The sequence below is a fragment of the Physella acuta genome, unplaced genomic scaffold (assembly GCF_028476545.2).
Source record: "Physella acuta isolate Inbredline_101_S28 unplaced genomic scaffold, ASM2847654v3 ptg000531l, whole genome shotgun sequence".
Lineage (NCBI taxonomy): Eukaryota > Metazoa > Mollusca > Gastropoda > Physidae > Physella > Physella acuta.
In genome coordinates, this window is record NW_026732050.1 from 671,437 (window position 1) to 683,321 (window position 11,885).

The following is an 11,885-nucleotide window of genomic DNA, read 5'->3' on the forward strand; positions in this document are numbered from 1 at the left end:
ACTGTGTGTAACAGTCATACAACTGTTGGTATATGGTGATGTTTGGTGTTGCTATTGTGTGTAACAGTCATACAACTGTTTGTATATGGTGATGTTTGGTGTTGCTATTGTGTGTAACAGTCATACAACTGTTGGTATATGGTGATGTTTGGTGTTGCTACTGTGTGTAACAGTCATACAACTGTTGGTATATGGTGATGTTTGGTGTTGCTATTGTGTGTAACAGTCATACAACTGTTGGTATATGGTGATGTTTGGTGTTGCTATTGTGTGTAACAGTCATACAACTGTTGGTATATGGTGATGTTTGGTGTTGCTAATGTCTGTGACATTCATGAATCATGTCCTGTGCAAGAGAGCAATATTTTTAATAAATGATGGTTAGAACCATAATGGTTTACCTGATAAATGAAATATAAGAATGTTTACTTGCATCAAGTTAATTAGTGCAATAAATGTGTGTGCTAGGCTCTAATTAAGTGACTTTGACCTTGGTCAGATTATGGCTTGAGATTTTTTAATTCTTGTAATTTATCTCTATGTATCTTGTAAGATTAAAAGAAAACAAATATTTTGTTGTTATAGAGATTATATTACATGAAGTGTCAACAAAGGAAACAAACTAAATGTTGGGTTCTGGTCACGTGTCCCAGTGTTGAGCTATCACATCCAGGCACCGCTCACAAGGTGTGTTGGAGCTCTTGGCTGTGTACCTGCGGCATCTCTCACACATGTGCAGTGTTGCTGGGACTACTAATATCTTGAAGTCAACATCAACTGCTTGCTCTGACTCTGAAGTTAAAGAGAAAATGGTGAGGGAAGGTTATATTTTTAAGTCAGATAAACAGACAGAAATCAACTATACTCAGTGAGGAAAGGTTGTAAAAATATTTTTTTTAAAACTGTTTTCAGTTAAGAAAGGTTGTATTGAAAATATTGTATTAACACAGAGAAATCAACGACACTCAGTGGGGAAAGATTGTATTAAAAAAATATTAAACACACAGAAATCAACTGCACTCAATGTGGAAAGGTTGTATTAAAAATATTACATATAACACAGAAATCAACTGTATTCAGTGAAGAAAGGTGTATTAAAAATGTTAGGTAAACACAGAGAAATCAAGTGTACTCACCTTTAAGCTGGACCAATGTGCTGCCTTCAACCATTAGACTGTCCTCAGGGATAATGGCAGGTGGTACATCCAGGACAGAAACCTGGGAGGTCTGAAAAACTTCACACAGACAAGATGTACAGGATGTTACATCAGGCTGGATTTCCTATACAAGAAAAAGAAATTATCATTATTACAGTTGATTTTTAAAAAAAAAAAACATTTTAATAATATCAAGTAAATATAAATTTTAATTGTAACAATTTGAATAACATAGATATCAATTTAAATTGTACATAAAATTAAATAATGATAATCAAGATTAAATTTAAACTAGTTAAAACAGGAATAAGATATTGATTTATAAGATTTATATTGATGAATTAACTATTGTTGGTTCAAGAAAAGTACGTTGATTAGTTTTGTATGTTATAAATTATTCCCCCTGCCCTAATACTGTGGCCTTACCCTGAGAAGGTCGTGAAGCTTTGGGCTGCTGTAAATGTGGATGTCAAATTCGACTGGACTCTCTAGACACAGTTTGTCCATGACAGCCCGCCTCATGTCAAACACTGGCATCAACTTGGTCACTGCACATTTATTATTCCACTCAGGCTTGGGATGAAACCAGGCCAGTTTGAAAACACTGTCTGCCTCTGTTGGAAAGAACAAAACTATTTCATCCTTTTAGATAACCATTTGGTTAAAAACATAACTTTTCTCATACATATCAAGTTTTTTGCTATAAAAATTAAAAAACAAGATTAATAAAATGGAAAATTTACTACTCCAAATTTATGTTTATGGGTTTGTATTTAATTACTAAAACTATGTTATCAATAAAGGTATTTTACCAGAACTACTGGCCTGATAGCCAGGGATATGTTGGTGGATTTCTTCAGCTAGGTGAGGCAAGATGGGAGCAAATGCTGAAGTCATGGCTCTAGCCACATAGTACTGGACTGTCTGGCTTGACCTTCGTCCTAAATCTTTTGGTGCATTACAGTAGCACCTGAAAGTTGTGCCAATTGTATTTTTATTTAGAAAATAAATGACTAAAACTTAAAGTATGAAAAAAGTTACAATACTTTATTTCATTAATGAGTGAATGTATTAAGTCTTACACTGTTAAACAGGCATACAGTTGTAATTTTTTTACCTGTCATGAGTGTTGCTAATGTAGAAACTGGACAAATCTGAATAGAAAAACTTCTCAAGTATTTGTGTGATTTTGTGGTAACTGATACTTTCATAAGCATTCTCAATCTGTAAATAGAACAAGTCTATGTACACTCAGTGGTGTACGCAGGGGTGAAGGACAGAACCTCCCCCCACCTCCCAAAATGAGTACAAACATATTCTCTGTCTGTTAACAACACATCAATGTACAGCTACTAATCTTGTTTTACTGAGCTGAAAGAAGACAAAAACAAACCTCTATCAAGGAAGTGTGGAGCACATATAACAGATATTTGTCAAAAGCCGTCAGTGAGGAATAAGCCACTAGATCTGTTTCAGGGTTGAAATTGTGCAGGTTTCCCAATATATGACGTATGCATTTTCTAACCTGAAAAAACATTGGTACTTAAACGTATTCAGTAACTTTTGGCCATTATATAATCAGATAAATGGACTAAATCACCAGTTTGTTAATGAGCGAAAAACTATACAAACGATAAAAAAATTTCTGGTAAACTATACCTTAAAAACATCTTCATGGAACTTCTCTAGGATAGAAGGGCCAATCATTATGTGCTGGTGGTGATGACTGTGTGCCACCCACCAACGTAGAACATCCACACCATAGGCTGGCTCAGTTTTCTTATCCTTTCATGAACAAAAAGTGAATATTTCAAACAAAATAAGACAAAAGATTAAATGTTTAATTAAACATTCATGATCTGGATAAAGTCAATGCATTATAATGTAGTCAATGTTTTCAGTGCCTCATCACCATAACTTATGGCCATAACAAAACTTTTTCCCACCTCTTCTCATGACCCCAGGAAAATGGTTCCCAAACATATTGCATAACCACAACCATGTTCACCACCTACTTCCCTACCACATCTCATGACCACAACCAAATTTACCACCTACTTTTCCACCAAAGATGACTTTCTCGGGGTCCACAACATTCCCTAGAGATTTGGACATTTTCTTCCCTTCTTCATCAGTGGTAAACCCATGTGTGATAATTTGCCTGTGTGGAACAAAACAAAATCATAAGTGTCATCAGCTCACTCTCTCAACAATAATTATAACTTTTTACTCCGAGTCACAGTGTAATTGTTAGGGTTAAGGTAGGAGAAAGAATGCCGACTAGCATGGTGAGGGTTAAGGTTGGAGAAAGAATGCTAACTTGTATGGTGAGGGTTAAGGTTGGAGAAAGAATGCTAACTTGTATGGTGCTCTCCCCTTGACTGCTACACTTGTAAGTAAAGATGTCTGAAACCAGCCTTTATACTGGTCAATACCTTCCATGTAAACATCTGCCAGGCCTCCATAGTCTGGAGAGAAAAAAACATTGATAGCATATTGAAAGGTCTAATAATATTTTTGTTTTGATATTGAGACAAGGGTGAAGGATGGTTATTTTAAAGGTTTTTAAAAATAGAAAAATTAAAGCTTTGATAAGAATGTAATGTATAAATAATAAAAATATATGTAAATGAATATTTTTTTAAATATATATACTGTTTTTTGCTCATTATGTCAAATTAATGGATTACACATGTACCTTGAAGGATAGATGCCCAGGACACACCACTGTCAAACCAAATGTCCAGAATGTCTTGACCTTTCACATAGTCACTACTCACACCTTTGTTTAACTAAGCAACAATAGAAATAACAGGTTAAGAACATTTTAAAACCAGCAGTTTAAAATATATTTAAAATTTACATCCAAAAACAATATAACTTTTTGAAAATATGTGTAAAGCTTTCATCTTTAAAAAAACTTTACCAAAAGAGATATCCAGCTTTGTGATGTGATTTACATTATTAACACAGGAGTTTTGTGACTAATTCCAAAATTTAAGCTTGACAGGAAGAAGGTTTGAAACATTTACAGAAAACATGTTTGAGAACACCCCATTTGTTTATATTATTTTATTTAAATTCCTGTAGCTTATTTAGTGGATTTATCATATTTTAATTTGAACTTAGAGAACTTTTAAAGATTTTAAAACGGTTTTAATTTTTAAAGCAAACAATATTGTCACAATGATTACTTTATTATTTTAAGCCTATATTAAATCTGAGCAGTTCAAAAATAAGTGAACCAGGAACATTTTAAATAAACAGTGAATATTTAGTTCTATCTGTACCTTAGCTAACAAACTGTTTGGTAAAAGTTCTTCAACAGACATGGACCACCAGCAGTCAGAGCCATGCTTTAGCATCATCTTCTTCAGATGGTCCACAGTTTCTCTATACATACCAAGTAACAGAAAATGATAAACAGATTTTCACTGCAAGTTTCTTACATGCAGAGCCTCAAGCGAGTGAAGTTGAGGATACTTTATTAGAGCAGACAAATAAATCATTGGTACAAAATTGTTCATCTTGTGCACTATAAGTATCAGTTTATATCCATGCAAGATACTAAAATATAAACTTTATTTACAAAGTACAATAACTTAAATATCACTGATGTGTTCTTCACTTAAATTTTATTATATTTTATTTTTTTCCATAGATTTTGAAATTTGTCCCATGACTTTTGATTAAGGACAACTATAAATAGTAAAAAAAACAGTATCAACAGTAAATAAAAGAAATTCTGTGTTTATAATGTAGTTTGCAACAAGTTTGATAACTTGACCTATACTGCTTAAAAAGTTACACATACATATTTAAGGATATATTTTTATTAGTTTTGCAGCCTAAACCAAAACTTTGGCACTGACTCAAATCCTTATTATGACTCATTCAGCAATATTAATAAAAAAAAATCAACATAGCTTTAATGCCAGAACTCATCTTATCTTTTCCAATTTGTACCCAAGACACACACATGGGGCAGATGAAGTAGAGTTCATCTACTTCAGAAGCCTCAACATATGAAGGGATAGTGTGGTCAACACTAAGCCCAGCTGCCTTTGTTTTCCCTAACTTAAGTTAGGTACTCATCAGAGCTAGGTTGAACCAGGATTCGAACTCGATATTTTTGGGTTAGCAGTTTAGCTTTCTTCCACTAGGCCAAACTCAGTTTAACAAACTCAATATAACAACAGAAGAACATTCACTCACCCAGTTATCAGAGGCTCGTCAGTTTGTTTATGATAAAAAATTGGCATGGGGACACCCCAAGTTCTTTGCCTAGAAATGCACCAGTATGGTCGAGTGTTGAGCTCTGTTATCATGCCTCGCTCAGACTGCTGGGGTATTATACTGACACTTGACAAGCTTTCCTGAAATTACATCCATTTCAATTAGTGTCACTTTTAGAAATAACATTTAATTTTTGAAGCAGGCAACTACATCATTTGCACATTTGTCAAAAAGAAAACATGCTTTTAACTTAATGGTGTAAAAAGGTAAATTTTAAAAACTTAATCTATGGGGACATCATTGCTAGATTTTGCAAAAAGCTTAGTATAACCTTGAGTTTACAATAAAATATCTTTACTCTAAGTACCTGCATTGTATATATTAGTGTATAAAGTAGAAAATAGTTAATTTATTTAAAGAAGTATGTCTAAAAAATGCAAGGCCACTTGTAAGTGAAGGAAAGCAACTAAAACAATACATTTCACACAAAAAAAAAGATGGGAAGACATTTACTATATAAACAACTTACTAAAGTGTTCTGAGATCAATAAACACAAGAATGAAACTATAATGCACTTACTAAAGCTAGAGGTCGCAGTGCTCTGAGGTCAACAAACCACTGCTTGCTTGCCCTTATGATCACAGGTTTCTTTGTCCTCCAGTCGTATGGATAGTTGTGTGTATAATCCTCACATTTCATTAGCCTGGGCCCTAAGGCTGATATCACTGAAACAATTTGTTTTCCTCTTCTTTAAAGAATGTCTTTTATTTTAGCAACTAAAAATTTCAAGTGATAAATATTTGGTGACTACATACAGTGATAACGACTGTTTCAGTCTTCAAAAATATTTGTTAGCAATATCAGGCAAAGATTACCAGCTTCATTTGCATTTACTCCAACAGTTTTTCCAATGAGAGAGGCATCACAACCAGAAACATAAGTGCCCTTCTCATCTATGTGGCACTCCTTGATTTGTTCAAGAAAATAATATGCTTTTTTACTTACATTTTTAATATTTTGATTTTACCACAAAAACCAAAAAAATATTTCTTAGGAATTTTGCTGTTCTTGTATTAGAATACATTTTTACATCCCAAAACCTATATTCAAGAATTTTTTTCAAACTATTTTAAGGAATCAGACATGTAGCACGGTCACACAAAACAAGTATATCTGACAATCTTATATCTCAGAATTCAACAAAAGAAAATTTTGTGCTTTATGTAAATATAAAAACTAAATAAAAAAATTTTTAATAATCATCAGCATATTAATTTTGTGATATGTTTATGTCTGATTTAGTTAACTTTTTTCTGCCTATTTTAGAAAATGAAAAATGCATCTAGTCCTCACTTTAGGTAAGTTGTGTGTCAGAGCAACATAAAAGTCATCATGGCCATGGGCTGGTGCTATGTGAACCAGGCCAGTGCCCTTCCCTTCAACAACATGACCAGACTGTAAGAAAGGGAGCTGTTTGTTACTCAGTGGGTGAAGGTATGTTGAGCCTTGTAGTAGCGAACCTTTAAATAACCAAGAAATCATAACACAACATCCATGGTATATTTTTATTAGGACAGATATTATTAATTCTAATCCTGAAACCTTAAGTTGGATAGTTTCAATTCTTATTACTGAATCTTATTTACAATAAAACTTATTACAGAAAAAAATTAAACTCACTATTAAAAAAAATAATTTGGCCAATAAAAGAACCACTCCGATGTGATATAAATATTTTGCTATATATAATTGAAATGTGGTACTTGCTTGAGGATTACATTGCTTCTATACACTCCAACATAAGAATATTTGGAGCAGATAATTTTCTTTCAAGTTTTGATAGTTTCAACAAAAATAGCTCTCATCCCCACTGTCACATCCAGCATAACATACAACAAACATATTTTTAAACTTTGTGCCGTCATACCTTCAACAGAAAATATAAGCTCTAGGTTGACTGGAACTATTTTCATAAGAGATTCAACAAATGATTCCTCACACAGGTACACCTCAGGTCCGTCACCAACACGCAAGAAAGCATACCTGAAACAATATAGTTTAAATAGATGACTTTTATTTATTAAAAAATTTTCACTTCGAATCAACACATTATAGCTAAGTCTTTAATCAAGGCAAGCAACTCTTAACACAAAGTTAAATTGCTTCAATAATTAATCCTAATGCAGACATGATTTCAAAATTTGCCAAAATTCAATATTGCTAAGCACTATCTGTCAAGTTAAGATTTTTAAAAATAAATATCTTCCCATCAAATGATACAACTACTTTGTTTCTCTTCTTCTTCTTCTTCTTCGTTCTTAATTATTTGTGTTGAAGGGGATCGAGATTTATCTGCCAGTGGAGTTGAATTCGAGACTATTCGAATTTTTCAACCATGAGCTTTTTGCCGACTCGACCACGCCTCCAACACAATTAAGCGTTACGTGTCAACTGGTTATGCGCCATTGAGGCCATTGACTCCGATTTCAGCCTGCTTTTCTTTTTGGATTTGCTTCCATAGCCTTTGTCCAACCAAGAACAAACTACAAGGCAGCAGTTGTTTAATTTTGGAGTTGTCTCTCCTAGAAGAGTGGCTGTCCCCAGCTAACGAGCCTCATCTGCCCGGGGGTTCGAACTCGAGACTTTTCGGTTTAGCAACCATGAGCTTTACCGACTCGACCACGCCTACCCCTTTGTTTCTCTGAATACTGACTTTATTTTAGGACTGTAGCACACAGCCTGGTTGAATGGAAGAGTCCATGGTGTGGTGGTCCACACTACAGCAGAAACTTGAGAGCCCTCACCTGATATATCAACATTTCAAATATTTTTTTGTTAAAACCACAAATGATGAAATAACTATCCTTACCCATTCTACAGTTTTTTGTCTTTTATTTTACATTTCTTATCTCCCCTGTTAGCTTATTTATTTTTTTTTTTTTTGTTTTTTAGTCTCTTATAACAAGCATAGTTGAAAATTGATGATGTGGCACCCTCAACTTTACAACACTATCCCACATCAGTTCAAAACTTACCAAGCTCACCAGAAAATTGTGGCATGATGGAAAGAAATTTCACATACACAGACTTGCTGACATGAACAGGGTTATACTCTAATTCAGCTTCCGCCAGAGCTGACCTAAGTTAAACCAAAGTAACCATATTGCTTTTAAATAATTAAGGAGTGAGAAAATATGTTTTCTAAAACCAAAAATTAGAGTCTGTGAAAAATAGTTGCTACTTACTGGGAAGAAGGTGACCAGTAAACAGGCATATAGTCTCTGTAAATGTTGCCCTGGATGCAAGGAAATATACTTCAGATAAAATAAACTTAGTTGACCAAAAATACATTACATTCACAATAAAGTAATTTTAGAATAAATATTTGTTAACTCTCTCAGCATTAAATATTAAGTACACATTTTACTTAATTAAAATGATAAAATAAAATCCCAAAATGAGCACGTAGCATAAAATATATTATTTCTATTTAATCCCTAATTAACAGTAAACAAAGGCCTATATTATTTCATTTATTTAAAACATCTTTACTGACCTATTTTTCATTAGGAAAATTCAAATATTGGAGCTTAAAATACCAAACAAAGTACTACAAATAACTAACTAACTGAAAGCTTGCAGTATCAAATACAAAACCACCACACACAGCAATACATCACAAATTACAAGGTTGAATGGATTACATTTCACATTAAAAAAATGTTAATCCCAGAAATGGAAAAACTTACTTACATAGAATAATCTTTATTTTAAAAAAGTAAAGATCTTAAATACTGAGTAAGAAACTAAATACTTAAGAAACAAAATACCTTTTTATAAATCTCATAGAATACCTCCAGCTGTTTAGCCTCATACTCAGGTGCAAGGGTTTTATATATATTCTCCCAGTCACCCATCACACCCCATTGTTGAAATGCTTTCTTCTGTTCCAAAACAACCCTTTCAGCAAACTTTTTTGCTATTACAATATTTAATAAAAGCCATTAATAAAATTCAATGGAGAAGTGTAAAACTTTCAAATTTAATTTGCAATAGGAAATTTCTTTAACTAGGTTCAGTTAAGAGCTGGAAAAAATTATTTAAATACTGGGTTTAATTAGTGTTCCTCACATTTAGCCCTGATCTCTAAGGGAGATAATTGTATTGGCTTTCCAGTTTTATCTGTAATAGCTTTTATTTCAATGGGCATCCCATGACAGTCCCAGCCTGGACGATAGTGGACTTTGTATTTCTTCAACACTTTATACCGATTTGTAATATCTTTAAGCACCTACAGATAAAAACAGCATACTTGAGTTGTAAAACTAATCAACCAATTAGTGAAATTTGGGGAATTAGTGAATCATAGGGTCATCTTAAATTGAGTTCACTCACTTTTTGCTTTTTTTCCCTCCTATCATGTCACCATACCCTGAATTGTACCCTAAAATGACATTGCAAAGTGTGTCACCCCCCCCCCCCCCCCCTCTAAAAAAACCCATTCATAATTGAAAATGGAAACCAAGTTGTCTGTCTCCTATTTTTAAAGAACTTCAAAATGTATGCTATAACACACACCCCCCCCCCCAACACCCTCTCTATTATATAACATAACAAACTGACATAGTTACAAAAGACTACCCTCTAGCTGAATGTGCATGCCATCATTCACAACAACTCTTTAAGTGATAAAAAAGTAGATACCCTCCAACTGTCTTATATATAACATGATTGTCATAATAAATAATCAGTTACCTTGTTGACCACATGCCCAACATGTGGTTTCCCATTGGCATATGGAGGACCATCATGTAAAATAAATTCTGTATCCCACTTCTGTTTTCTTTGCCACTGGTAAAGAGTCTTGAAACTGTCTGACTAAATAAACACAATAATATTATATTATTATTCTAGCTAGAGATTCAGTCACTTTTAGAGGCATCAAATAGGTTGGAATCTCAAAAGGGAGTTTTTATATTTAAAAAATACATGATAATTTATTTTACTTTTTTATACCACTTTAGTACAGTACATGTCTAATTCATTTGTAATGTGATAAACCACTCAGCAAACCAGTCAGCAATGCATGTACATGATTATCAACTTTATATATATGTACATATATATACATATATGTATAGGTTATGTCTTGAGTTCTTTTAAGTTATTAATCTTAGTCATCCTCTGTAATGACAAGATAGACACCCTTTGTAACAGTGGCGTAGTCAGGGGGGGTGAGGGGGGATCATAACCCCCCCCATAGACCCCTCGATATATATATATAAAGTATGAGGGGGGGTGCAAATTGAAAGTTTGAGAGGGGGGGTGCAAATCGAAAGTTTGTCCCCGGGTAAAAATTGGAACCCCCCCCCTTGAGACGATCCTGGCTACGCCACTGCTTTGTAAAACCTCTGACGATTTTATGTACCTAAAACTGGATGATTTTATGTACCCTAAAACAAATAGATTACCATGGGACACTAGTACTAATTACTAACTAGTTAAGTAATAGTAGTAACTAGATAAATGATATAGATAAATGAATAATAAACCAAAATCAATGGCTAAATTTATATATCAATTTAGGCCAGAAATTAACTTTAAACAGCAGTGTTTGCAAGCCAGATTTGCTATATAAAAAGCGGCCATCTGTAAGTTAGAGTGGTTTCCCCTGAATCTCTAACCATAATTTTACCAAAAAAAAACTTTAAGATGGCTGCTAAAGTAAATGAGCTTGGTTGCATATGATGAAACATTGCTAGTCCTTATTTTTTACAGACGTTTTAATACAATTGTTTAAAAACAGGTAGAATCTACAATGTACCGTACATAAATGAAACTTTGAAACATTTTTGTAATTTTCATAACATAAATCCTACTAAAAATGTGACAAATAATTACAAATTTTTATATCACGAGTCACCTTTTTTTCACATTACTAGTCTCGGTTGATTTTACATAGGCCTACCTAAAACGCAAGAAATCCACTGATAAATAAAAATTATTAATTAATTATATAATCTAATAAATAGGCCAAACGCATGAAAGTTATCCACCTGTTGAATTTCTAATTCTCGTTGAGGAGCAGCACCACTTTTCATAGATAAAGGAAAAGAAGTCACTGGTAAATTTAAGGTGTGGCTGTATCGTTTGCTTTTTTTGCCTTTAGTTTTGCTGCTGGTGCCAGAATCACTATTCAAATGATCACTTTTGTACCTATAAAATGTCTTCGGTTTTAAATAGTATGAAGCAAAAACTTGCTTTACTATTCTATTCATTTTTGTTTCATTACTTGTTTATCCAACTTATGAGTGAATTGAATGATTGTGTAGTGCAGATGAGTGTAGTAAAGTGTAGTTGTAGTACAGTAGTAGATGTGTGTGTGTAGTTTACAAACTCAAGGGCGCTGCCATTTAAAGTAGACTCGCTCCAAATGAAATTGTTTACAAAAGAAAAGTTCATCAAAGTACAACTCATTGGGTAGGAAAAAA

General features: G+C 33.4%; 1 protein-coding gene across 1 annotated transcript; it reads right to left on the reverse strand.

The window, feature by feature from the left end:
- Window positions 1-571: 571 nt before the first annotated feature.
- LOC131945211 (isoleucine--tRNA ligase, mitochondrial) lies at window positions 572-11,753 on the reverse strand. Its single transcript, XM_059306238.1, has 23 exons — window positions 11,451-11,753; window positions 10,150-10,272; window positions 9,526-9,685; window positions 9,225-9,373; window positions 8,640-8,689; window positions 8,430-8,533; window positions 8,108-8,198; window positions 7,322-7,437; window positions 6,748-6,914; window positions 6,270-6,360; window positions 5,974-6,119; window positions 5,373-5,533; window positions 4,448-4,550; window positions 3,856-3,949; window positions 3,517-3,625; window positions 3,216-3,318; window positions 2,817-2,942; window positions 2,551-2,682; window positions 2,275-2,381; window positions 1,970-2,127; window positions 1,584-1,771; window positions 1,137-1,281; window positions 572-792 (listed from the first exon to the last, which is right to left on the reverse strand). The coding sequence occupies exons 1-23, from the start codon at window positions 11,670-11,672 to the stop codon at window positions 641-643; spliced, it is 2,997 nt and encodes a 998-aa protein (XP_059162221.1). The 5' UTR covers window positions 11,673-11,753; the 3' UTR covers window positions 572-640.
- Window positions 11,754-11,885: the final 132 nt, after the last annotated feature.